This window comes from Coturnix japonica, chromosome 4 (genome assembly GCF_001577835.2).
Source record: "Coturnix japonica isolate 7356 chromosome 4, Coturnix japonica 2.1, whole genome shotgun sequence".
Lineage (NCBI taxonomy): Eukaryota > Metazoa > Chordata > Aves > Galliformes > Phasianidae > Coturnix > Coturnix japonica.
In genome coordinates, this window is record NC_029519.1 from 44653455 (window position 1) to 44680516 (window position 27062).

Genomic DNA, 27062 nt, shown 5'->3' on the forward strand with positions numbered 1-27062 from the left:
TCCTGCTGAAAGAGTATGCAAAATACATGTTTGTTGGCAGCTTTCCTTGAATTGAATTTGGTGAAGTAGTCCCTGTTCAATATAAATATGGTTCTAAACCAGTCTTTTTCTTTAAAGTACAGTTGTAATGACTGAAATGTTGTCCAACTTGATCACTTCTTAATGTGTCGGAAGACACCTGAATGTAGTAATTGCAGCTTCTGAGAAGTTGGAGGACAGTAAATGATGAGAAGGGCATAGACTGCAACTCAGCTTTGCTGTTTCACATGCAACACACAGACTCATCAGGATTTAGGACATTTGGTGCTATGGTGGATACATGGGCTGTACAGCCACATTTCCTCTTAAACCTTTTACACTGCCTTTTTACATCTATTAGGTCAGATACTGAGGTTTGAAATCAAAGAGAAACTATGCTATTTCTTCCTTTCCTAGCCTTTAATGCTGCATGAGCATTCAGAGTGACAGCTTGCCTCTGTTATGCTGCATAGGATGGGCAAGAAACCCATGCAGGACAATCAGGGTGGGTGGTATAGAGGTAAAAGTATACTGAATAATGTGGAGTTGACTCATTTCTATCTCATCATCTCTTTGTATGGTGGAGAAGGCCTTCCAGTCTGCATGGAACCTTCAGAAATGTACCACACATTCAGCATTTGTAGGTATGAAAGGACTGCGCTCAGGCTGAGTTGAGGGTATTTCTTTTTTCCAGAGATGGTCAGATAACTGCTATTTTGGACCAGAAGAACTATGTAGAAGAACTCAATAGGCACTTAAGGTAATACGTGGTTTATTTATTCTTTGTTATATGGGATAGCACAATAGGAAACACACTTTTAAGAAGAAATTACTAATGTGGGGTTTTTTGGGCTTTTTTTCCCCATCTTCATGCAGTGCTACAGTAAACAACCTGCAAGCCAAAGTGGATGCCTTAGAAAAGTCCAACACTAAACTGACTGAGGAGGTAAGTGTGATAGGGAAGCACCTGATGTTCTGGCCTTTTAGAATTAGGAATTGAAAGAGATAAAGGGGGGATTTCTGGTGCACATGGTGATGTCTTTTGAAAGATGAAACAGGAATAACTGAACTGCTGAGAATTCAGTTAGCTGCCACTAACTAAGTGGGAGATGGAAAAGTGCCAGGTGTTTATGTTCTGAATCAAAAGTTGTTGAATCCACTCTTTCCTTCTGAAGTCTTCTGAATGCTTTCTGTTTGTTGGAAGACGCCTTGAAATGAATTATACAATGGATGTGTTTTGAAATGCCATACAGCTGAAGTAGGTTGAGACAGACATTTCTAAACTGCTGTTTATTTTCACAGATGCAGAAGTTTAATACCCTGTTAAGATATTATCTTGCACGCATCAGTGATTTTTCCTCTAGTCTGTCAAAATTTGCAAGATATAAAGGGAATAAAATATTAGATAAAAACATTGTTCATTCTGAGCATGGCAAGCCGTTGGTATGTGAGTTGTGGGTATAACCTGTGTCTTAAAATTGGCCTTGCAGTTCATTCAATAATGGCGTAAATGCAATAAAATTATTTTTAGGTCATGAGTGATAATAATAAGTCCTGTCCTAAAGGTTTGATGGTGCCTCTGTCAGTATGACACTTTGCTCAGCAGAATGATTTTGATTAGGACATCTCAGTGCTCTGGCAGTACAAACATGAAACAGAGATTCTTTTTTAGCTTGTTCACTCTCATTAGAGAGGTGTGTGTGTCTGGTTCTGTAACACCTTCTCTAAAGGATGTGTTCCACATTATGAGAAACTTTACTGGCAAGTTAGTGTAGGAGCTCTTGCAGGCAAAGGAAAAAAGTTTTCTTGCAATTTAAAAGGACATTTTTAATTTTTGAAAGGTGTCCTACAGTAGGCTGTGTTTCTCAGTGCTGATGCAATAAATGGCTTTTGATTTATTACTGAATTTGAATGCTTTGTTTATTAATCATGATACCCATGTGGCTGATTACGGTGTTGACTGAAGTATTTATTGATTTATGTTTTTTTAGTAGCTTGTTTCTTAAGGAAGTCTGCATGCAGTTCAAATTAAGAATTCAGTCGGCACTGGGACATGCTGTGCCAACTGGAGCTGTTTTCAGGGTGTACTTAATGAACTGTGTCACATGTCATATCCATTTGTATATTTGGCATGAGCTGTACCAAAGACTCGCACTTCTGCCAGGCTAGTTTTTATTGAAATGAGGATTTGCACTGATTTGTGTTAACCACACATTATGTAGAGTCTAGGACACAGTGACCTGAAGAACTTAGTAACGTTACTAAAAGACACAAACAGAAATAGCTTGGGAAGTCACTGCTGTAGTACCAACGTGATAGATTTTCACTGTTGGCTTATACTATTTCAGAAGGTCTGTCCCTATGTTAGGGGCTGGATTGTCTTTTTTCACATGAAATATTTTTTTTTCTTACCAAGAATGTTAGCAAACAAATACAAGGTAAGCTGTCTAGAGAAGAAAAAATCTGCAAAGTACATTTTTAATACATTACTGTTCTGTTTTGCTCACAGCTTGCTGTTGCAAACAACAGGATTATTACATTGCAAGAAGAGATGGAACGAGTTAAAGAAGAAAGCTCTTACATCTTGGAGTCCAATCGCAAGGTCAGTACACATAGATGACACTTGAACCCATTGGGCAGAATTTATATAGGGTTGGTGTTTTGAAGAGCCTTCATTTACTTACCTGTCTCACAAAAAACCTGTAATAAGTAACAGTGACTCCAGGTGGATCCTCTGCAGAGAGAACAGATGGACACTGACCATAGTAAATCCTGCCTGGTGGTAACTTGTGCATGTGTTGAGCTGAAAGCCAACACAGCATCTTCATGGCTCGACAGGTGGGGATGTCAGAACAGACTGGAGGAAGGGTGATCTAACTGAGATGTGGCAAAAAAGCTCAGAAATGAGTTCTGCTTTTTTAGCCTGAAACATTACCCCTTTTGGAAATAGAGGGATGGGATGATAAAATATGTTGTAGTCTTATCTCAGTTTATTTGTTGAAAGTATTGGTAATTATGACAGAATCTGCTTTTAGTTTTAAACCTCAAAGTGTATTTTTTAGATTTTTTAAAAATCATACTTAGTAATTATCCAAGGTCTGAAAATGGCCTGTCTGACTATTTCAATTATAGTCATTGAATTGCATTCAGCGACAGAGATTTCTCATAAGCTGTATGTTGCATTATCTGAATAGAGCCACTGTGTTCTGATAGTTGCGCAATTTGGTTCAAAAGCGGGAAAAGCAGATCAGCCAGTGTGAGAATTGTTAGTGTTGTATCATTAAACTGATAAGAGTTTTTTCATTAAATTAGGTCACTAAAGACAGAACTGCAGATGGACAAGCACTGACTGAGGCACGAAAACAGTTAAAGGAGGAGACTCAGCTGCGGCTGGTAAGGACAGTGTGAGGTTACAGATGGCTTTTTCACATAATTACTGCATGCCAGGCAGTTATTTTTCAGCATATTTGACATGGGGCTTATTGTCATTTCTGTCTGTCTACTTCACTTGGATCTGAGACGGTCTTGCTGGTAGTGGTATTAATTTTGTGGTTCAAAATGGGCAGTGCAGTTGCTTTTACATCTCCTTTGCAGGTGAGGCTATTGCCACTATCTGAAATGTTACTCAATTACTCAGAACGTGTATTTAATTACTCTTTAATATTGGACCGAAATTGTGATTTTTTTTGTCCTTAATTGTTTCTGACATGTCAGATCTGTGGCTGTGATGCTGTAACAGTGCAGCACAGTTAGGGGTGGTGACTTCATTGCCGAAAGCACCAGTTAGGGGTGGTTACATTGTTGATGAGGACAAAAGCTGACTGTGCAGTGTGTTTCAGGATGTGGAAAAGGAACTGGAGGCGCAGATTGGGATGAGACAGGAGATGGAGTTAGCCATGAAGATGCTGGAGAAAGATGTCAGTGAGAAGCAAGATGCACTGGTGGCACTCAGACAGCAACTGGATGATCTCAGGGCCCTAAAGCACGAACTGTCTTTCAAGCTGCAGGTAAGAAAAATAATAAAATCAAATAGAATGAGTTCCAAATAAAAGTGGGAGGCCTTTAATGCCATGTGCACTGATAGCCTTTTTGCCTGATTCAAATTTGTAAACCTACAGGGGAAAAAAAATAAGAAAAAGAAAAAAAAGAAACCTTAAGTGAAAGGAATGTTTCCCCACAAAGGTTACCTTGACAGGTGTCTATTTCAGCTAGGTAACATTATCCTTGACAGTGAACATAGGATTTTCCCTGTTGTGGGGAAGTTTATGCAGTGCAAGTATGCTTTGGGAGGGGTATCTCAGTAGTGAGCATTCTTTGCTATTCTTCATTAGGGAGCATTTTCTCCAGTGCTTGCATGACTGGTAGGTATTTATCAGTTCTGTGTTGGTTTGTTCAGTTACAGGACAGAAAACCAATCTTTGTTTTGCCAGTCCTCTGGGGTGATCTTCTTCTACTTCTTTGTTAGTGCAAATGTTCACTTTTAGAGCCTACAGGCTCTTTTGTCCAGGGTTAAGCGAAGTATTTCAGCAGCAGGAATCATGGGATTTGGTTCAGGCTGCTTTCTAGACTATGGATGTTCTCTGTAATCCTAGTGGTACTGTTAAATTTTGGTAAGGAGGGTATGAACTACTGAGGGGCAAAACAGAAAGCTGTATCATTTTAAGCAATTGTCCCTATTGGGGAGCTCAAAGAAAATACTGTTTGTTGTGAAGAAAGACTGATAATAATTCAGAAATGTGCATGTTTCAGTGAGGAAAACATCTTCTGTTTTTTATAATGTAAACAATGAGCCATTACTACCTTATTTGAAATGTTTATGTTGTCGTTACATACATTACTACATAATGACTAAAGCAGACTCTTTAGGACACAGAGTAGCACACAGTGCACAGAAACAAATCATAAAATAGATTATAGAACAGGAAAACATGGTCTCTGTGCTCCTTCAGCCAGTTGTTCTGTGCAAAACATTGTAGGGTCATTAACAGTTACTGCACTACCACCACTTACTGGAAACAGAACTGATTATAATATTGACATTCTGTGAGGTCCAGATGTAGCCTGCACCTGTAGGGCAGGATGTTTGGCCTTGCCATATTGACCTGGCATTTGCTTTCTGAGCACCTTCTGTCTTGATGGCTTCTGTCTATTTCTTGTCATTTGCCACATGATTTGTTCTTGTTTATTTTGGTTTTACCGATACTTACAATAAACCCATCGCTACTTTTTGTAGAGTTCAGACATGGGAGTGAAACAGAAGAGTGAACTGAACAGCCGTTTGGAAGAAAAAACAAATCAGATGGCTGCTACCATCAAACAGCTTGAACAAAGGTAAAAAATGAAACTTCTGCAATTATGATAATTGTGTTTGTGCTAGTGATAGTGTCCCACTAAATTCCATAGACCAGGTGAGAGCCTTAGTGCACTGCTAAGCCACTACTAAACAGCAACGTGAAGAGAGCAGGATTCAGTCTGAGCAATAATTTAGAGACACGATGTGAAATGTTTTGCATTTTCAGGAGAGCTTCCATTAAAAAAGGAATATTCTACTAAGACAGTAATTAACATAGCAGCTTGATTTGTCTGTCAGCTGTGTATTTGTAAGTTAGTCAGTCATTATAAGTCAATTACTGTCTCTGATAGTGAGCACGCTGCTAAGCATGTAAAGTAGTGCTTGACTATTGATGGCACTATTGCAGTGGGAGCACGGGGGAGAAAGGTACAACAGAAATCCATCTTGGAGATGCGTGATTATTCCAGATCTTTCTGGTACTGTATTGAAAAGAAGTACCCCAAATTTTGAACCATGTGTTTTAAGAGCAGACAAATAATCAGTTCCCTGTAGTTTCTGAGGAAGATATGCTTGGGGGGGAAAATAATCTCACATGAAAGTCAGTCAAGGAACAGGCTGATTACAGAATCTGCTAAAAAATATCCTGTGGATATAACATCCATTTGGTCTGAGACAAGTCCCATACTAATGGCTCTGCTGCTTTGGTGTTACCATGTCATATAATTTGGATGGCCTCAGCATTGAAGTTGAACTGATTTGAAGAGCAGAGCTCCTTTTCCCCTTTTTTATTGTTGGGCCACAGACTTCCATCTCTGTGAACTGCCTTGGCTGTAGTTGTAGCTCCGAGCCAAACCAAGGGAAGGCTTATGTCTCAGCAGGAGGGGTCTGAAATTAATTTAGTGCATTAAACTACTTGTTAAGTAAATGTTCTCTTTTTAAAGTTTGTGTTTTGAATGATTCTTAATGACATAGGAAAGTTTGTTTGTAGAAAATTTGTATTTTATAATCTGTTATATCTTCTCAGATAATTGATGTGCTCTTTTTCTCTTGCTGTTCTTATTTTTTTCCATTTCCTCTTCATCCTCATTCTAACTTACTTATACAGTGAAAAGGATTTGGTGAAACAGGCAAAAACCTTAAACAGTGCAGCAAACAAACTGATCCAGAAGCATCATTAGACATTTTTGTGTCTGGTCACCTCACGGCTCTGACATCAGAACTCACTTAGGAGGGGAGAACTTTAGAATTGCTAAGATCAACTGTTAAAATGTTAATTGTCATCTAAAGTTGATTTGGATTTTGCTGAATTTTTAAAACTAGTGAGTTTTTCTTCAGAGATTTAGTTGGATATAAAAATCCCTAACTTTGCCATTTAAACTGTGTTTAAAATACCAACGAGTTGGCCAACAAACACCAGAAAAGCATAAGGAATGTGGCTCTGTACATCCTGGTGATGCATGCCATATACAGCAGCACAAGTCTTCAACGTGTATGGATACTAGGTGCGTTGGTCAAGCCAGTATTGCATTGGCCAGCTCTGGAAAGTCAACTAGTTTTCTGTGTTACCCTTTTTGTGAATTAGAGGAGCAAATGCATCCCTGGAAGTTGTTGAAAGTAGTTGTGTGCGTACCCCAAGCCGTTACCCATTCTCTTCTGTTTTGTGGGCTCAGCCCCAAGTCTTAAGATGGATGGGCACAGCTCAGTAGCTCATCATCATGAAGACCAGCCCTCTTGTAACCAAGACTGCTTGCAACGATTTTGCCTTAGTGACTTGGTGGGGGGGAGGGTGACGGGGGCTTATCCTTATTCCTTTAAAATTCATGTGTCCAGAATTAGTAGTTAGGTGTCTTAGAGTAACATAATAGAGTGGTAAGTTCAGTGAAAACCTCCTTATCTTTGCATTGCCTTCTACCTCTGCCATGAATCCCTCTAGGCATATGTTGCTGTTCTTCCTTACTGAAGGAAGCTGAGGAGAGATGTTTTGATAGGTCTCTCCTCTTCCTAGAACGGGAGTTACATGTTTTACAACAACAACAAAATCTGGTCTTTATACTCTAGTGTTTAAAAGAAAGAAACAAACAAAGTGCAGTGGTGGGGAGTGGAAATGGTAATTTGGTACTTGACCGCTCCTTATCTGAGTAGTTAGTGGTTTAAAAGGAAGAGTTGCCTTTTACTATTATACTTTTGCTTCTACATTTCTACTGCTCGATACAAATATGGAATTTGCTGATGAAAGGTGAAAGAACAACCGAACCTTGGAAACATCTCTGAATTGGAAAAGTAGTTGTCATTGTAACACCCCCAGTGCAAAACGTTAAGCAACTGTAGTGTGACCAATTATAAATTAATGTCCTCTTCCCTGTGGCCACAGAAGCTCAAGGTGCTGGGCTCTTACAGGCTTTACATTAGAGATGCTCAATGCTCCCAGAGTTTTTTGTTTTTTTACTCTTTGGGGTTTTTCTGAGTAAAATCAAGAGGTTTTTTTTGCTCAGATGAGACGCTTACAGAAATCATTTGGTGCCAGTTCCCCATTTATCCTGTTGGATTGTGATTTTTGGGGGCAGCAGAAGGCAGATGTGACTGAAATACAACTGGGAAAAAATATCTACTAATTCTCACTAGATACATTTACAAATCTATGAGGCTCAGCCTAGCCCTCCTACGCACAAGCGTGTTCCACTGCTTAGCTTGTTTAATGGACTCCTGCACATGAGCAGACTTGGAGACTGGATTTAAATCTTCTAGTGATGCCCAAGTCTCATGCTTGAGAGTATAGAGTTAACCTTCTGCAATCTTTCACTAGAAATGCGTTTTAACTATTTGGGGGGGGTGGGTGGAAGAAAGGCGAAAGCATTCATCAAGGTATCCAAACAGCTAGTTAGAACAGTTAACACCTCTGCCATTCTCCTCACATTTCTACTGCAGAAATTGGGGTTTGGGCTCATTTTGTTTGCTGTCACAACAATGCTAAAATAAGACAGAATTAAGCATCTGACAGTTTGACGTCAGGCCCAAAGCAGAGAAGCTTTGGTGTCTTAATGCCCAGGCACTTGAGTCAGCGTGACAGTCAGGGGAAGAGACCAGGAAGATGCACTAATTCTAAATATAGTAGCTAACCTATGTTGCAAGTTCCAGCTACATGTGTAAAGCTGAGATGTAACGTACATTAAAATCAAATTTGACTTAAAATTTTGTGTACTTGAGGTTTGCTTTGAATCTGGATAAAAGTGATGTTTTCTGTTTTTCATCTAATGGCTGTAAACTGTAGTAATAGAATAAAAAAAAAAAAAGAAAAAAAATTGAAAATCAGAGCTTCTGCCTGGTTCACCTACATGTTACTTTTCTTTAAAATATTTTCCTCCTTCCCATTGTTTTTACCATCCCCTATTTTTTCTTATCTTTTTTTTTTTCTTTTTTGGCTTTACCTTTTCACTGGGTTTTTTTATTTGTTGGTTAAAGTCGGTCTTCCTCCCCACCATGGCTTTTGTTTTTTATCACAAGTTCATGTGGCTCAAATCCAGATTGCGGCAGGCGGAGAAAGACCGTCAGTTGGCACAGCAGGACAACCGTCTCTTCAAGCAGGAGTTTGGGGACAAAATCAACAGCCTCCAGATAGAAGTGGAAGAGCTCTCCAAGCAGCGGTGAAGAGATCTTTTTCTCATTAATTTTCTGGGCTGTTCTTCCTGTGTCTAGAAGAAAGTGGGCGGGTTGATCCCAAAAGGAGGAAAGGGCTGGAAAGAGATGAGTGGCATTTTAGGTGCCGGATGGTGTTAACGCTAGGGAGGTTAGGATGCTTTGTGAGGTAGCAAGTCTTTTGAAGTTGAAACTTGAGAAAACATGAAAGAACTGAATGGTCAGTAAAAGCCACAAGCAAAGGTACAGATTGTATGGGAGAAATAAAATGTCAAGGTGTTCCTTTCAAACATAAAATTTGCCATGGATATTTGGGTATCTGCCCATAACCATTTATTTGGGAAATGACAATGCTAGAGATGCAGAAGGATGGAGATCACCACAAGCTTCAAAACCTGTTTGGGAAGCTTGGTTGATTCTTCATGTGCCTGGAGGTGCTGTTGCAAGTTAACTTGCTCTAGGGATCTCAAGTTGTCTGGATATGTGCTTTGGAGCACAGTAAGGCCTCTGACTGCCATACAAGCCTAGCATTGCTGTAATTATTCTCACTGTAATAATGTAACCTTGAACCTGAAGCAGATGTTTTGTTGGCTGCTCATCATCAAGGATGTAGCTCAAAGAAGTGTTTGCCTAAAGCCAACGTGTAAGAGTTAAGGAAGAAGGGAAGCAATGCCAGCTAAAAAGGTAGGAGTGAAATGCAGGGATCCTAGCAAGAATTGTCAATCTTCACCTGCAGTGTCATCACTTTAGGAGTGTTGGGAAAATGGAGGAATCCTCTCATCTTAAAGTGGCAGAGCACTTCTTTATCTCCAGACATCAGATACCCTCAGTTCTGCAGCAAGGTTGCTGAAGTGAACAGTGTGGATGAGTTATTGGATGCTTTCTTCTATTTTTTTGTTCTCACATCCTGGCACGGCTGCTTCTGTCTTCTATTTCCAAAAGCTACAGAGGCCACCCGCAGAGCCAGCAAATGGCTTTTATCAGAAATCTGTTCCACATCCCTGGTGTGCGTGGGTGAGCTTAGCGATAGCGCTGTTTGTGGGTGGGGAATGCATTTTATCTACACGTGCATCTAGCATTAAGTCAGTTTTACTGAATTAGTGTGGCTGTCTGGGGAGGATGTTTTCAAAGCAGTGTGTTTTTTGCATCAGTTCAGTTTTTTTCTGATAACTGTCTTCCTTATTCTAAATTGAAGTGGCAGCATGAAAATAGCGGTGCCTCCTTTACTGGGGCTGTTACTTTAAGTGAGAGTCTAACGCACTGAGTTGACAGACGGTGGTGAGTAGTGCTGCTTGAGTTGTGTCCTTCTAAGATGAAATGAGGCTTTGTGTGTTTTAGGTTGTTTTTAATCAGATTATACGCGACTTATCCCCTGGTTGGTTTGTTTTTGAATGCCCATGTGGAGAAGGCCTCGTTTCTGGATTTAAGTTTCCTCCAGCTCTGCTCACTTCAGTTAGGCCATGTAGTTAATGAGGCTGCAGTCAAATGAGTTATTTAAAAGTCTGTTGGAGCAGTATTGAGAGTAATGAGGTTAATAATGGAGAGATGCATTTGTACTTAATGAAAATGAGGATTCTGAATCTTTTATGGTGCGAGCCTTGCCAGTACATTTACCAGTTCCAAGCCTTTGATTTTGGAGCAGGGGCTGTTCCCTACAGTAGCTGTGGCATTTCTGTTCACTTCACTGGTAGGGACTTCAGAAAATGTAGTTGTTTAGCTCTAGAATGTGGCTTCAATTGCCTTGGGGTTAAGAGAAGGTTAAATAGTTTTAATAATGTAGTGGCTCTTGATGTTGAGCGTTATTAACTTTATTCACTTGATATTACAGGAGCCACCTTGAACTCGAACTGAAGCGGGAAAGAGAGAAATGGTCACACAGTCACCAGAGCAGCCCAGGAAACAAAAAAGGCATGAAGAATTGGTTAAAACCAGTAAGATGTCTTTTTTTTTTTCTTTCTTTTCTTGTTGGTTTATAGTTTGCTTCTGGTTTCACTTTGTTTTGTCTCTCTTCCTGAGCTTTACTAGATATTAAACACGTGTTGTTAATGTGTCAGAACAAGATGAGTTTTGGAACATTTTTTGCGCATGCCAAGCAGTCACTTGGTTGAGCTTCAGGGAAAATAAATAAATAAAAGCTGGTAAGCATTGCACTGAACTGCAGAACAGATTTCCTCATTCAGGCTGGGTACCTGACCAGATCTTGACTGTGGTAGTAACTTCCTCCAGTAGTTTAATAAAGCTGAGCATAACGCAGCAGGAGAGATGATTAAGCATTACATGTAATGGAAAGCAAGCTTGCTCTCTTGCTATTTTTGCATCACAGAAAGGGAAATTCTCCTGGAAAAGCAATGCAATTTGGAAAACACAATCATCACAAGTCACTTGCGGTGCTTTTAATGCTTTAGCACATTCAGTGTGTTTTTCTTTGTTTAAAAAAGAAAGAAAATGAAGTGGTAATCTCAAGAGTGAAACCGATAGTCCCCAAGTGAAACTCCCTTTTTAGAAGTCATTTGCCCCTGAAAGTGAAAATCTGCCCTCCAGCTTTTTCTGTAAACCGAAAGAGGCTCTTTTGCTGGGAACTGGCAGTTGTTTAGGAGAGAAATGCTCATAAATTTGAGAACTGTGAAATAGTAGGGGTGGTTTCCGTAATTCACATGTAGGTTGCAGCACTTGAGAGTTGCCATTACTGGACTCCTCTGGGCTGCTTTAACTGTTCCCTTCTGTGTTCATTTCTTTTTTCTCTTTTCCCCACCCAGTGCTCAGTGAAGTTACTTACACATCATGATAAGGAGCTGCTTTTCTCTGCTACCAGAGCTGTGTATGCATGGGTAACTGCCAGCGCTTGCTGTGTAGGCTGCAGACTGTTTTTGATGCAGTGGTGTTTCCAAGTGCTCTTAAGTACCTGCCTAACTCAGTCTATGACCCAGTTCTTTGCTAGAGAGTGGAGTGGAAGATTTTTCTTTCGTGGCTGAGAGGGTTTGTTGCCCTGATCAGTCTATGCAAAGTAATAATTTTTAAAAAGTGACTGAAGTTTCTTCTCTTCTGGTAAAAGATTAAGAGTCCAGCTGTAAAACTTGAAACCAACTTTTCTTCATAGCAAATATAAAAGCATAGAGAGCTGATCTTGGGCAGATTGGTGTTGTCATGCTTCTGTGTGCCCATGCCAAGGGGGGGGCAGTGAGATCAGTGTTCTCCAAGTGCAAAAGCATAGTCTCCCTTTGCAGTGTCAGCATTGTGGCAAAGGTGAACTCTTTGATAACATGCTAATGTGGTTTGACTGACTGATAAATCCTTTTTGGCAGGATGGGAAGATCAAAATCCAAGATGACAACACCAAACTGAGGCAGCCCCCGAAAGAGGAAAACAGTGTCATGCCACACAAGTATGGAAGAAAGTACATCTCATTTTTGTCTTCATTTTTATGATTCTTGCTCCCTCTTCTCTGATTTCTTTGTTTCTGGATGGGAACTTCAGGATAGCATGATTTCTCTGGCTAAGAAAGCATTTCAGCCTCCTGCCCCATTGTTAAAATCACTCTACATTTTCAGATTGTTGTGATAGGATTTTTTTAGCGTTTGGAAGTTAAGCTGAAGATTTGTTTTTTGAATGTGGAGATAGGTTTAAAGACAAATAAAGAAGAGCTCTCTAATGAGGCTGTTGCTTAGAGACAGCAGCAGCCTTTTTGTACTGCTCTCAATGTCAGTGGCAACATCCAGCACTCTGACAGTGTGCTGAATGCCAATAAAAAGGTGATCGGAAAGGTATTGTCTTTAAAAATAGCATTCAGGTCTTTTTATTTGGCTATTAAAAACCTTCCAGCTTTTTGCACCTGTTTCACAGTGTGTAAGCTATGAACACTGATCTGCCCATTTTCCTGGAAGACTTCGTAACAGAACACAGCCATTGCCTGTTCCCAGATCTAGGGCATCAATCATAACTTTAAAGCTACTTCGTAACTGTGTGTGCTGTCTAAACTGCTTTTTCCTCCTTCATGCTTCCCCTTTTTCTGCTCTTCTGAAGTCATTTTACAAGCATTTCTATTTAGCTGGGAGTGCGCTGCTTGACTCAGCTGGTAATATTCCTTCTGCAGCACCAGTCACTGCTGCCACTTTGCTTTCCTGTTTGATGAAGCTTATAGGTGCTTCAGCTCTCTTGTGTGAGCAGGCTTGGCAGCGTGGTTTTGAAGAAATAGAACCATAAATCAGTGCAGGTAGGATTTTAATAAAAGGATGAAGAGCCTTCTGATAGTCCCCATGTTTTTCTCCTCAGTAGCAGTGTGATTGATGCACTGACTCAAACTAATGATGTTTTTCTCTTGTAGGTCACAGAGTAGCACCCAGGAGGAACAGGTTGGTGATGCCTTTTCTTGCATTCAAATACTAGAGTGTGCTGAGGGAGCTCCTGGGTCACTGCAGTGTCTTCCCTGCTGCAAATGCCCTGACGTTTGTCCTTCAGGTTTTGCCTTCATTAAGATTTATGTCCATAGAGTGTGTAGCAGCAACGTGGATGGATCTCTAGCGGAAAAGTGCTGCTTACCTCAGTAGAAGGGCTTTTAGTTGTCAGCACTGCATTCATGTGAGTCTGTTACATTCCCTCAACAAAAGTATGTTATTTTTAAAGTAAGTTTAAATCTTTTTTGTAATTCTTTTGCCCCATGCCTTTTCTGTGTTAGCATCTTGAAAAAGAATAAGGAAGGCATCATTTAGTATTGTGTGAAAATGGCAATGTGTAACATCCTTGGTCTGGGTTAGGCAGGTTCCTGTAGAGGCTACAGGGAAGGGCTATTTGTGTTTGGTTGGTTGCTTCTGTGTATGTCAAGTTGACCCAAGTGAGTTCTTTTTCCCCTGGGAGCCTGGCAAAGCCCAGCTAGAGCCACCAACTCTCAACAGGATGCTGCAATGCACGTTTAGTCCCATCTACCAGGAATTTCTACCTCTGTCACCAATTATTCCTGATGAAAAGAGATACGTTGTGTCCCCCCCCTTGCTGCTGGGCCAGCAGTCTCTGTGTAGGCCTGCAAACAAAGTTACATGCTCCTTGGCTTGTAGAGCCATACCATGCTTTGTGGTCCACCCTTGGAACTCTGCTTTGCCAGCTGGGCTGAGTGCAGTTGCTGAGGAGCAGAGGGTGACTTTTTAGGATTCCTGCCTCTTAGTTGATTTTGGTTACCTCTAAGTGACTTACTGAGACAGCAAAAGGTAATATCACTATTACAGATACCCTTTAGATTTTAGCTAGTGCAGCTGTCCTGCAAATAAATGTGTTAGTCCTGTGTGGCTTCCTGGTGTGTTGTGTAAAAACAAAACAATGTGAAATATTCATCCCTGTTATAAAACAAGGATCAGCCAGAGAGCTTTGCTACCAGAGCCACGGAAAGCAGGCAAGTAAATCAGAATGCCTTGGCTTTTATTGTGGGTTTAGGAACAGCCATCAGGACCTGGAAATGCTCAGATCTGCCAGCTCTGCCAGGAAGAAAGCAGCCGAGGCAAGAAAAAGGTAACTCCAAGGACTTAACGTTGTCATCTCAGTTGTGTGGTGAATGTGCATTTCCTCTTATTTACATTTTTAATGAGATGGTCAAGGTGTTTTCCCAGGTGGTCTCTGAGATTGATTAGAAGCAAGGATTGTTAAGACTTGCTGCTTCACTTTCCTTCATTAATGCTGAGGAGCGGTTTGTAAAGGCACTCCTAGATACTCACTTTGTCAAGGCACTCTTAAAAACTGCTATCAGTGTGATGGACATTCTGGTCTCGCTGTTGTTTCATGCTTCAGAGATGAGCAAACAGGTGTCATTTGGTTGTATTTTCCCCAGTTTACCCAACCTACCAAGGCTTGAACCAGAGGGCTTTGCTGGGAAGCTGGGAACAGACTGGTCCTTCCAGGTGGTGCAAGCAAGGCCAGCTTCTGGCCTCTGTTCTTGGTTAGAGATGGACCAGTACCATGTTTCCAAATAGCCCTTGGAAATATCTAGGGGGAAGCAATGGAGCACAGCAAGGTCTGCTGGCCAGGGAGCTTTCAGAATAGTAACTGGTCTGTCTGGTATGTTTATATGGCTATAAAATAAATGTGCATCACTTGCGACAACATGCTCTAGATGCAGCTGGACTGAAGCAATTAAAACTTGAATGCTTCATTTTTGGTAACTCTTACCTACTTCACTGCAAGTCTTCACCTAATCCTTGACATAATGAGCTCCATGGTAACCTAGTCCTGAGCACAAGGACAAGTTTCTGGTCTTCAGAGAGGGCATCTTCCTCTAGTCTAGGAGAGGATTTGAGTGAACTGAAGGTTATTGAGAGAAGACTCAGGTTTCTTTTCATTGCTTGTGTCTTTAGCATCCTATAATTTTTCTTCCCTCTTCCTCCAGAATATCTGCAAGAACTGCGGTGGTATCTTCTGTGAAGCCTGTTCAGCAAATGAGCTGCCCCTCCCGTCCAGTATTAACCCAGAGCGTGTCTGCAATCCCTGTCACAAGCAACTCATCCAGCAGTATTCCACCAGTCCCTTGTAGGAGGCAGGCTGCAGTGTGGTGAGACCATAACAGTTGTTGTAGCAGGTGATCCTCTCTGGTGTTGTTCAAGGGGAATTTGAAGACTCTTACCTGTGTTCTTTGAAGGGGGAAAGCAGCTTTATGGTGTTTTAGTCAGAAGACTGTAAACAGAACAGCCCGAGCCCTCCCTGTACAAAAATCTGCCAGATCTCTGACCTGGGCTTGTGCTGAGGACTGCTTGAGGAATGTCACACCAAGTGGCCGTAAGGTGTGATCACGCACAGCCTCGGGATGCTGCGACAAGAGCCCCCACCCAGGAAAGAGCCATGTGTCTGCGTGTACAAGTCAGGAGCGTGTCACGTGAGGGCATGCTGCTGCTAAGCATTGGCTCACTAAAAGCAAAATGGGAGCGTTTTCTAATCCTCATGTCTGGCTGCACTTGAAATACCATTTCCCCTTCCCCTGCTGTCTTTGACAATCTGACATAACTGTGCTCCTTCAGTGCCAGGAGTCCAGGTAACAATACCACCACCACCACCACCACAAGTTCTCTGACACTGCTTCTTTGACCCAGTCCTCCAGCAGTAGGCTGGAGGGCACCGTCAAACAAAGCTGTGAAATGATCCTGTAATTTAGGGACTTTGGAGGGGGCTAAAATTTTCTTTTTTGGTGTGTGTGACATTGGAGAACTGACCCGCACTGATATGGCACAGGAACGTTTAAAGGCATCTCTGACCCTTCCTACTGGAGACTCCCACTGTGACTTTGTGACCACAAAATGGTGGTCAATCCAAAGAGCTGCAATAGAACCTCCTATCTTGATGGTCTGGGGGAATAGGAGTCCCCAAGGTTTAGTTACAAATCACCATTACAGAGGGTTTAAGGCCACATCTTCGCACCTCTCTCCTTTATGAACATAAAAAAGTGATTGTAATACAGCTGTACTTCACTGGTTTTGCATTGGATCAAAATGAAAGCGAGATGAACTCAACAGTGCTTTTTACCTTTAGGATATCCTGATGCAAAACAGGTTTAAAAAGTTTTCATAGTTAGTGCTACATCAGTCTTTGTTGCTGTGACTTCAAGGACACGTTACTCCAAAAAGCAGCAGTGACTTCCTCATAAAGCATGCACGCATCACGTCAGTTTATTTCGTCTACCTGGTACTAAAAGCCTACTTCAGTCTTTAGGGCCACAGAATGCTTTGTAAACTATAGTAAGTGGATGTATTTATATGTGACAAAGGCTTTATCCAGATTTTATTAGGGGAGAGTAGTTTAATTCCTCAGAGGAATTCATTAGTCTGTCTGGAACCGCACTAAAAAGCATATCAGAGTTGAGGTTTTTCACACAGTTGGTGCTAGTTTGTCCCAGAAATTGTTCTTCCTAGTTCTTTTTAGGCTTCAATGTATTCAGCTGTCCAGGCACTCCACCTCAGTGCCCTTCAGAGACACAGCACTAAACAAAGGGGAAGAGCAAGCTTCAGTTCTCCTTTTTCTGCCCCTTGTGGTAGTTACCTTGCTGCTATCCTTTAAAGTAGGCAAGAAATTGTGAGTAGTGGTGAAATTTGAGAAGCCTGGTATTCAAGTGTGAGCAAACACTGATCTCACAGGGGGAGATGCCATAGCTAAGGCACAAAATACCATATTAGTTAGTTCTGTGTACACAGTGGTACACACTTAAGAGATTGTAAATTCCTGCATCCAAATTCAGAGTGACTTGTTCTGCGGGAGAAAGTCTGACCCAGGCAATTTCAGTGCTGGAGGATTAAACTGGAATCCAGGCACTTACTGTGAAGTAACTTTAATGCTGGTACATCTGAGCAATTTCTCAGCTCTGAAGTGACAGCTTATCTGTGACCTCCACATAGCTTTACACTGTTCAGCAGGAGTGGCTGTTGCGATTCTTGCTTGAAGTGAAGGCTGAGATTATCTTTATGTAGAAAGCAGGACGGTTCTTGAGTAGATCCTTTATAGTTACAGTATGCAAACCCTTTTATAGAGGCATCTGAAAATCTTTCAAAATAGGGCTCTGGTTGCTGTAATTAAAACTGGCATTTGGAAAGGCAAGAGAAGATGATGTCAGCTGCCTGTGTTCACACACAACTCCTTCCTGGTTTCTTTGACTCAGTGAAGGGCTCTGCTTTTCAATACTGGTTGTTGTCCTTCATGGTGCTGCAGAAGTTCAAGGCACATTTGCTCATGTACTGGTGGTAATGCTGGATTTTTGGGTTTACACCTGGACATTTGGACTGGGGGGTATTCATTTTGTTCCACATGCAGTAATAAAAACTTTCTCTTCTGGATCCTGGGTCCTGAGTGGTTTTTCCCTTCAGCTTTGGCTATAAAAGTATTTCAAAACCAGTAGCAGATGCCAACAAAGAAATTAAAGATATGTAGCAGGAGGGACAAGGAATAAGCTTTGCCTACTGCCTTCTGTGTATTGGGATCTTAGGCCACTTGTTTGTTGCTAACTGTCCACACTGGTGTTTTGTTAACACTTTGGTACCACTGTAGTGGTATCAGTTAGTGTAGTTTAAGACTAGAACTGCTTTGTCCTACAGCATTTGCCATTCCTCCATTACAGCTTTTTCTACCCCTGTGACAAACAATCTTTCTATGACATATTAACACGCTTTATTACATGCTGTTACAGAAATCCAAATGATATTTTATACAGCTTATCCTCGTAATTGAGCAGCGATTCTCAACTCTCATACCCCAGGACTGCGTTCGCTTTGACCTATGAGGAAAGAAGGAGGGAAAAAGACAGAAACCATTACTACTTCATTGCAGATTATCTTTTTCTGAAAGGAGAGGAGCCAGAAACTGTTCTGAGTGCCTCTCCTCTACTTCTGTGCCAGAGACTGCAGCCATATCAGAAATTCTAACAGGTGAAAACTACACAGCTCCAAGGGGAAGAGGAAAATGCAAGTGGAAGAAGCACTCTGGCACAGACCAGCAGGCCTCAGCTGCACCAGGGTGAGTTTTGGGGAGGTGGTGTGGTGGCTGGGAACTGCAGCAACTTCTCTGCCAGCTCTGGCTGTCACCTCAGAAACGTGCTGCTACCCCTCTACCACACAAAGTTGTTTCTGCATAATCTGAATGTGCAGGTCTGTGTGCCCAGGCTTGATGCCTGACTTCAGATTAGCTGTGACGATCAGCTTCAGCCACTCGCTCTAAATAATAGCCCAGATGCTATTTGAAATTCAAAATATCAAGTGTACTAAAAATGAGAAAGGAACAATGTAAAAGAAGGGTGCACTCACCACATCTGAGATCTTGCCACTGTCACTAGTGGGGTCCTGCAGCCTTTGGCTGTTCCTTCAGGGATAGTTCAACAGCACCGAACTCTAAGGGAGCAATATGGGAAAGGTATTTTGCACACAGGGCAATTTGGAAGCCTGGTTTTCAAACATTCCTGCTGCACAGAGCACTACCAGTAGCTAGACAAGGAGAGCCAAAGTACCCAGGGATCCACGTCTTGGAGTTGTGGAACACCCTTCCTGTTTACTTACGCAGCTGTCCCTTCTCCTTAGCCATTGCAGCCACTGCATCATCGTAGCTCTCAAACTGCACATCAGCTTCGCCTGTGGCAACTCCATCGGAGTTGTATTCTATGAGTATCCTTGTGGGCCTCAGAGGAGCAAAAAACTGAAAAGAAGGAAAAACAGAGATCCAAAAGGTGTGTGAGGTGAGAATAATCAAAAGTAATGCACCCCTCATGGTTTTGTTCACAACCTACATTAACCACGGGGACTGAGCACTCGAGAAGCACAAGACTCCCTCCCCCTCAGGGTGAAGTTGATGAACAGCCAACAACTAAAGTTGATGCATACTTTTACTGCTACTTACATCTACTATGTCTCGGGCGCTAACTTGGGTGGGAAAACCCCTCACGTGGACTGTGCGTAGTGATAAGATTCTCCCAGACTGTGAAGAAGGCCCAGAGCTTTCTGCTGCTTCGCTAGCCACTTCTGTGGGAGGGAGGAGAAACATCATTAACACCTGCAATTATCACTTCTTTTACACAAAAGCCGTAGATGGCAGGGTTGTGCTCCCAGTAGCAGACAGCAATGGTGAAATGAAGGTGCCTCAAAGAACACACACATACACACACACCACAGGGCTAGAATCCTAGACTCACCCTTCTCTCTTTCGGCACTGGAGCCTCTGCTGTAATCCAACTCCCTTTCTTCCGCAGTGGATCCAAGCTCTCTTCTCAGTCTTATCATCTCCTTGCGAAGAGACAAATGCCTTTGCATTTCACGCTTTGTACTTATGTATACTTCTATATATCTAGGATTACAAGGAAACAATTACATGGCACTCCCTGTACTTCCACAAAGAACTCAAAGATTTGAAAAAGCACCATTACTGTGCACAATGTTTTTCTGTCTCAGCTCTGCTCACATACTTGCTGTGAGCCACAGATGGTGTGTAGTTACAATTTGGGGTTAACTGGCAAGCAGTAGTTTTGAAGAACTTAGATTGCAAAGTAGCGTCTATGAAAGTGTTTTTCAATGTGTAATGAGAGGCGCTCCCCTCATGTATAAACCCACATACTGCGGGCCAGTTTGTTCTGACAAGATCTTTAGTTTATGGTGTTACATTGGATTCTTTTAGAAGTAACATCCCTTTCTTACATGCCCAAGCTATGTTTTGCTGCAGAAATACAGCACTACTTAAAATCATTCTCTCTTTCCTGCAGTAGCGTGCATCCCTTTGAATAGCCTTATAAAGGAGACTCTTTTCCCCCAGTGTACTTCTTCAAACTGCTCTATCCCAATCTCTCCAACCCTCAGTTTAAAATATATGTATATATGTATATATAACTCAATTCCAAGCAGACTAATGAAGCCAGCAGATACACAAGATGCACAGGGCCATACTAAATACTATAAAACCTAAGATTTTACTGCTATGAAATTTGTAGAATGGAATGTAATAAGGTGTGCACAAAAGTTGCAGGAGTAATACACCAAGATGTAATGCAACGTTATGGGAATCTGGCAAAATCTCATGCTGCAGAAAGAAACAGCTGGAAAAATACATCCTATTCCTAAGTTTAGTGAAAGTATAAAACTGCACTTACATCTCTAACCCCCTACGCCTGAGCTCCTTACTCAGACCCTGCAACATTTCAGACCTGGCAACAGTACCAAGCTGGGCCTCGCTCAGGTTTAACTATTCAGTGTTTAGTCAGAGGTTGCCACAGAACAGAAGAAATAATGCCATGGAGAAGAGCAGAGTGTGGCTGTCCATATCTCCTCTCCTCCTAACAGGAGCAGACACAGTAAGGAAAATAATCTCACGTACAACCTGACTGAGCTCACAGCTCAGCATCCATGCAGCTGGGCTCAGCACAATGCACTCTTCTGGATAAAGGAAAATTTGGCAGCAGTTTTGGAAACTTTGGATATAGTTTTTTGGCTAGTTACTTAGGTATACAAAGCTGGGGAGGTGAGTCAGCTACAGCCTTGTTCCATCACAACAAACAACAAAATAATAATGGCAAAATCTGAATTAATTAATCCCTCCTGGAAGATAGGAAAGTACGTGAGGTCACTGAATCACTGGGTACACCTGCAGAGCAGTGGTTTAACAAGGGCAGGGGGACAAACACAAAGAAAAACTAAATCTGAGTATGAGATAGCATGCAAAGCAGCTGATATTAAGCTAACGGGCAAGCTGTAAGTCACACTGCACGCTTTAGAGGGTAGAACTTTGTATAAACCACAGCAAAGCACCTACCTGTTCTCCATGTACTCCTTATGCCTTAGTAGGGCTTTAGCTACCATTTCCGGAGCTTCAAACTGCACATAGGCTTCTCCCGTTTTTCTTTCTCCCCGATAAACAAACGTTATGTCAGTTATCCTCAAACCTATGAGCAGGATGGGGAGAAAAAGGCATTTACATTGTTAGGAACTTGTGCTCTGGCTTAGAAAGACAACTCTTCCTTAACTCCTCTTGTTTGGGCAAATGAATCCAGCAGCTCCCAATGCTTAAATAACTTTTCAGGTTGGCCAAAATATACAAATTGAGTGCTGCAAGTATTGACGTTAACACAGACTTACGGGAAATAAAAGGCAGCCAATGATCTTCCAGCCAAAAGCTGGTTGAGAAAGCTTTAGTTGCTTCTAACAGCAGGGGGATTGCACTTTGTGACGCTATTTAAGGTGTTCACGGCTGCACGTGCTCTTTCAGCTCTCACTTAGGGGGAAGGACTGCTGAGCTAAACATGAACTCAGAGCACAAACCACCTCATCAACAGAGAGCAGAAACTAGTTTGATTTACCTGCAAAAAAATCTGCGATGTCATCCTCTGTGGAGTCGAACGGAAGGCCTCTGAGCAGCACGACTCCATCGCTCATGACTTGCGACTCATAGCGCAGGCTCTGCAGTAACCCATCTACATCTTTATCGTGTATTTCGTGAACTGCAAGGCACAAAACACGTTTTTCTTCATGGTACAGAGAAAGTAGCACTCTGCATCAGCCTTCTTTAAGGTGTCACTTCTCCCCCCTCCATACACACCAAACACCATTGTGTTTTCTTCCCATTTAACTTCTGCTGCTCAAACCCACCTTTCACATAACGCGTGCCCATGTATCTCAAGTTCTTTTCCAGTGCTTTCTGTACATCCGCTTTTGACTCGAGCTCAATCAAGGCATCTCCCCTGCGCCTCCCATCCCTGTTTAGGAGGAAGTGTATGCCATTCTCACCATTCCGAATCTTACAGCCTGGAGGTCAGGGAACACAGGACAGAGAAACATGTGCAGCTGTGTCAAGCACGGGGGAGCTTTTGATCCCACACTAAACCTGAACAAAGCATCCCCCTGTCCTTACGGGTAGGCTGGGAAAATCAAGTTTGTACCTTGAGCTCTAACACATAGTGCTTCTAACAAAGAAAGGGGTCTGGTGTCTCTTAGAGACGTGGCTTAGCGGGCAATATAGGTGGCGGGCAGATGGTTAGATTGGGTGATCTTAAAGGTCATTTCCAGCCTTCACGATTACTATGATCCACAGCTTCCATTGCTGTGTAAGTGGACGATGCATGCCCTCATATTATTTTCTTCCCGTTAACTACCTGTTAGCCCATCATTACATTCAGTAACAGCACAGTGAGCCGTTACGGAGGCCAAGCAGCTCCCTTACTATCAAAGAAGGCCATCATCTCCTTCTTGGTGCAGGCGAAGGGGAAGCCATGCGCCCTGATGAGGAACACGGAATCCTCATTCTCGTCCTTGGGAGGCTCCGGGTCCTGCTCCGCGAGCTGCCCTTCCTGTGTCGGCGAGTCGACAACCTGCCAACCGAGAGCCATCAGCGGGGGAGCGGGGAGTCCCGCGGCCGCCCCCCGCAGCCTCCAACTGAGCGCCCCTCGGCCCGCCGCCATCTTAGGCCCCTACCTGGCTGTAGCGGCGCGCGGAGCCGCAGAACGGGGCCGCGGCCTGCGGCGCTCCCGGACCGACGGAGGCGGCGGCGCTGAGGAGGCGGCGGCGGGCGGGCGGCGGGCGCAGGCAGGGCGGCACAGGCCACGGCCGGCGGCCCAGCAGCAACGCGAACACGCCGCGACGACACACGGCGGCTGCCATGATCGGAGGGCGGAGAGGGGACCGCCGCTCCGCCTCCTCTTCCCAGGAAGCTCCGGTAGTGGAGGGCGGGAGGCGGCGGCTGGAGGAGTTTTGGGGCGGGTGTTGAGGCTTTGGGCTGTGGGGGGATCGGCCTGTTGTGCTGTCGGCACGTTAATTTCCCGTCAGTGGTTTTTGTCTGTTTTAAAGCTGTAAACATATTCAAAGCGGTATCGCTGTTTCCAGCTGTTGCTTTTATAAACTATTTCATCTCACAGACTCCTGCAGGGCAGACGTTGCCCTGATAAGAGACATGCTCACCTGACAATAGCATCCCATCTGGACACAGCCCTGGTGAGGCTGTGCCCCTCGAGTGCTGAGTTTAGATGTAGCCCCTTGCTACAAAATATCGGGACCTACAGCATGTCCAGAGCAGGGCAACAGCTGTGTCTGCAACACAGGGCTTATGGGGAGCCATGGAATCACAGAATCATTAAGGTTGAAAAAGACCTCTAAGATCACCCAGTCCAACTCCCAGCCCATCCCCACCGTGCCCACTGACCACATCCCTCAGTGCCACATCTCCACAGTTCCTGAACACCTCTAGGGGTGGTGACCCCTTTGCCTCCAATGCACCTTCATCCCAACTTCGGTGACAGCCAGCACACTGCCACAGCCTGTCAGTATTTGCCAGTCACCTTTAGAGGGCACCGCTCTGCCGGGCATCTCTGGGCTTCTTGGCTGGTGTGGGGAAGGAGAGCCTTTCAATTTCTGTCAGTAGGAGCGGGAGAAAAAAATCACCCTTGGACAACAGAACTTACTCTTACTCACTCTTCAGTGCTGTTGTTGAACGAAGCTTACCTAGCAGAGTAAATCGGTTGTGCTAAGGGTAAAGAGACTACAAGGACACTGCTGGCATGGGCTGTTGGGTTACTGGGTTATTTGTCACTGCACAATCTGTCACTGAGAATTGTACAAGTACCTGATTGGAAAAATGATCAGACCTATAGGTTTAATCTAGAATGTGGAGAGACTGCCTGCAGAGCTCAGTATTCGGACACTGCCATTTATATTTCAAACTGAAGTTTGGTTCTTATTCAAACTTCTGTTTGAGTGTTCTGCACTCACTGAGCTGTGTTCTAATCTCTGCTACAAAAGCTGAAAACTCTGGTTTGGGACCAAAGTGCTTTCTCAGCTTGAGGGCCTTTTCAGAGCAGTTCTCTCAGCCCTACAGTACAATGGATAAACCCAAATGACAGCCGTCGGGGTTTGGGTGCATTCACTGCTCCTTTGCCTGAGCAGCTCAGCCCTTACATAAGGCTGCAGCACTGCCAGTCCGAGCGCTTCATGGCCCATAGCCATCGAGAGCAGAGCGATGCTAATCTGAGACATCAAATGTACGCGTTATGTAACCACTCCTCCTGACAGCCACCCAGGCAAAGTATTTCCTACTGACTGTGGCAGCAAGAGGCATTTCATTTTGACTTGCCACTAAAATAAAACGCTCTGTGGGTAGAAGGAAGTGTATGGGTGGGAACAGACAGCGCAGGTTATTCACGTCCCAGCAAGATTAGCAGTATTTCTGTTGTTTCTCAGTTGAATTTCTGGGGCCAACTTAGTCTGACAAACCCTTTTAGCAAAGAGCTCGAGCCCCGTTCCATGCCTGCTTTTACTAACGTGGCCAAAAGGAAAACGGCAGATGTTGTGAAATGTTTGTTGAGCCTTTGCTGCCTGGTAGATTCATTTTAAAAGGGCCCAAAACCACCGATGTAATTTTCATTCACTTAGAAAAGCACTGAGCTGGCATTTGGGCTTGGTCGGGAGGAAGGCAGAATGTAGGAAATGCAATTTTGGCATTTAAAGGCTTGAGAAGCTGACGGGTCTCGTTGTTACCACGTGAGAGAAACCCCTGGCGTGCCAACAGAAACTGAGTGCTGTGGGCCCCAGCTTAGTTAAAGATTGCTCAGAAACCAAACAGCTTCTGAGATGTCGGAGGCCATTTTGATAGGTTTGTTTAGTCAGGGCTCTTGTGTGGAGAGGGCAGAGATGCAGAAGTAAAGGTCTCCCTGTTCTTTTCTTGAATGCGGCTGTTATCTGTGAGCACAGGGAGCTGCAGTGCGCTGTGGTGGGGTGCACATCACCGTACTGACCTGCTACGGGAACTGAGATGGCATAGAGTGTGACGGTGGTAACTCCCAGCTCAAGCAAAGTGAGCCGCTCTGCTCCTGCATCCCACAGGCAGCAATGTGGGGTGAAGGACGCGGGCAGACCACGTTCCTTGTGCCGTTCACAGCGCTTTATCCGTAACACCGGGGCCTTCCTCGTGGCTGCCCAGAAGCTGCCACGGCAGCCAGGAGCGCGTCTCCACCACGGCCGGGGGCTGCCCTGCTGGGGCTCACACCGACACAGCCGTCACACGGTTGTGGGAACGTCCGATTTCTGGCCCAGCACACAGCTCGGCGCCCCGCTCCGCTGGAAGCCCCATCACTCCGCAGCTGGGGGCGCTGCGGCCGGTGGCCCCGCGGCACAGGGCGGAGCGGAGCCGGGCGATGCGGGCGGCGCTGCGCCGTGTCCCCGCCCCGCGGCGCTCTCTCCGCACACGCCCGCCCTGCGCCGCCGCCTCGAGCCGCGCCGCGCCGCGCCGAGCCCAGGCAGCAGCCGGTCCCGCTCCGCCGCCATCGCCATGAGCTTCTTGTTGTGAGTACCCGCCGAGCGGCGCCGGGGCAGCCCGGCCCCGCCGCCTCCGCCGCCTTCGCCCTCCCGGCCCCGCGCCGTCCCGCCGGGTGGGGGCCGCCGCCCTGAGGGAGAGAGAGGGGCGGCCGCTCCCGTACCGTGCCGCGGCGCTGCCCGCCCCTTTGTGAGCCGGACCGCGGCGATAACGGCGGTAACGCGCTCCGGACTCGGGATCGCGGCCGGAGTACTCGGTTTACCCGAGTCAACCGGCCGAGGGTTGGGGGAAGCGCCTTGGGAGGGCGGTCCGGCGCGGGGCGGCGGCGCTGCGGGGCGTGCGGAGCCGGGCTGAGGCGTGAGAAGGATCCACGAGGAGTTGGGGGCCATCCAGGGGCGCGGGACCGTACGGTTTGTAATCGTGCTTCGTAGGCAACAACGGGGTGAACTTTGGTCCCTCCCCTCGGGAACAAAGCCGAGGTACTGCCGGCAATTAACATAAACCGGTTCCGTGACCTATTAATTAACGCGAAGATGCGCTCTAGGGAAGGAAAGGGAAGAAGGGCGGAGGGAGAGAGGGCCGTCGGCTTCCCGGCTCCGTGCGGCCGCCTCGGGCCCGCTGCCGTGGGACTGACAGCTGCGAGCGGCTCCCGCTGGTGACCGCCACATGTCCGCGGCCTCATCGGGGGATGCGGCATGGGGGAGCCGCGCTCTCGTGGAGACCGGCCGGCCCGGCGCTAGCTCACATCCCACCGAGCGTCTGACGCCGCTAACGGAGCCGCTCGTCTGGAGCCGCGTTGCTGCCGCCCGGCCCCGGGAGACGCCGCTCGGTTGTGGGGTCGGAGCCGCACGCAGGAGGTGGGAGCAGTGACCGTCGGTGGATCCGGGAGCTGCGCTCCTAATGAGAAGGAGCCCAGCTGTCCCCCTCCTTCATCATTCCCAGCTGCTGCAGTGGAGAAGGAGGACGGGGTTTCTCGTACAGTGGTGTCCTGGGAGTTTGGTTTGCAAATGACACGACCTGGCACTCGTTGGCATTTGGCTGACTGGCAACGGAACAGCATGAAACCCTCCACCCTCTGTTGTGGGCAGTAATGAGATTTTTGTTTTCTTCCAGACACTTCTGAAACCCAGGAAAGCAAACCTTCCCCCCACCTCCATTGTTTCACCTACTCCCGCTGCTGAAAAATAGAAGTGGAAACTGAAGTTGTTGCATGGCAAAGCCAGAAATGCTGGCACAGCTGTCTCAGCTGTTGTTGGCAGCGTGGTCGGTGGCAGCTCTTTTGCTCAGCTGCAGTTTAGAAATGAATTTAGAATAAGTAATGTTACCAGGTTGCCTCGGGGAGGCCCTGGAAGCTGCCTGTGTGCTACTGGCAAGTAGTTTTCAGTTACTG

The 27062-nt window shown here is 44.8% G+C and overlaps 3 protein-coding genes across 13 annotated transcripts in view; 2 read left to right on the forward strand and 1 right to left on the reverse strand.

The window, feature by feature from the left end:
- The window catches only part of RUFY3 (RUN and FYVE domain containing 3), a 47110-nt gene extending 29371 nt beyond the window's left edge, over positions 1 to 17739 (forward strand). For 5 of the 11 annotated variants that reach the window (XM_015861483.2, XM_015861485.2, XM_032444568.1 and 2 more), the window contains 12 exons: positions 713 to 778; positions 895 to 964; positions 2528 to 2620; positions 3331 to 3411; positions 3858 to 4025; positions 5252 to 5349; positions 8833 to 8952; positions 10773 to 10875; positions 12247 to 12338; positions 13266 to 13293; positions 14366 to 14440; positions 15312 to 17739. In XM_015861483.2, coding sequence (XP_015716969.1) covers positions 713 to 778; positions 895 to 964; positions 2528 to 2620; positions 3331 to 3411; positions 3858 to 4025; positions 5252 to 5349; positions 8833 to 8952; positions 10773 to 10875; positions 12247 to 12338; positions 13266 to 13293; positions 14366 to 14440; positions 15312 to 15455 — 1138 coding nt within the window. In that variant the 3' untranslated portion in view covers positions 15456 to 17739. Of the gene's footprint in view, positions 1 to 712; positions 779 to 894; positions 965 to 2527; positions 2621 to 3330; positions 3412 to 3857; positions 4026 to 5251; positions 5350 to 6416; positions 8501 to 8832; positions 8953 to 10772; positions 10876 to 12246; positions 12339 to 13265; positions 13294 to 14365; positions 14441 to 15311 lie in introns of those variants that run through there. The other 6 variants (XM_015861491.2, XM_015861492.2, XM_015861484.2 and 3 more) reach the window with 5 other exon arrangements.
- Positions 17740 to 18047: 308 nt separating this feature from the next.
- On the reverse strand, positions 18048 to 23043 carry GRSF1 (G-rich RNA sequence binding factor 1). Its single transcript, XM_015861499.1, has 10 exons — positions 22843 to 23043; positions 22592 to 22739; positions 22021 to 22176; positions 21732 to 21872; positions 21188 to 21317; positions 19581 to 19732; positions 19289 to 19410; positions 18952 to 19087; positions 18703 to 18786; positions 18048 to 18176 (listed from the first exon to the last, which is right to left on the reverse strand). The coding sequence occupies exons 1-9, from the start codon at positions 23026 to 23028 to the stop codon at positions 18728 to 18730; spliced, it is 1230 nt and encodes a 409-aa protein (XP_015716985.1). The 5' UTR covers positions 23029 to 23043; the 3' UTR covers positions 18048 to 18176; positions 18703 to 18727.
- Positions 23044 to 25184: 2141 nt separating this feature from the next.
- Positions 25185 to 27062, forward strand: part of MOB1B (MOB kinase activator 1B) — a 35204-nt gene continuing 33326 nt past the window's right edge. Inside the window, 1 exon segment of the mRNA XM_015861507.1 lies at positions 25185 to 25701. Coding sequence (XP_015716993.1) covers positions 25688 to 25701 — 14 coding nt within the window. The 5' untranslated portion in view covers positions 25185 to 25687.

Excerpts from the sequence above, each read along its gene's own strand:
- GRSF1 (XM_015861499.1), bottom strand. The coding sequence starts at position 23,028 with ATGGCAGCCGCCGTGTGTCGTCGCGGCGTGTTCGCGTTGCTGCTGGGC. Across the intron at positions 19,088-19,288 it reads GCGCCCGAGACATAGTAGAT|TTTTTTGCTCCTCTGAGGCC; the intron begins GTAAGTAGCAGT and ends CCTTCTTTTCAG. Across the intron at positions 18,787-18,951 it reads TAAGGAGAAGGGACAGCTGC|AGTTCGGTGCTGTTGAACTA; the intron begins GTAAGTAAACAG and ends TTGCTCCCTTAG.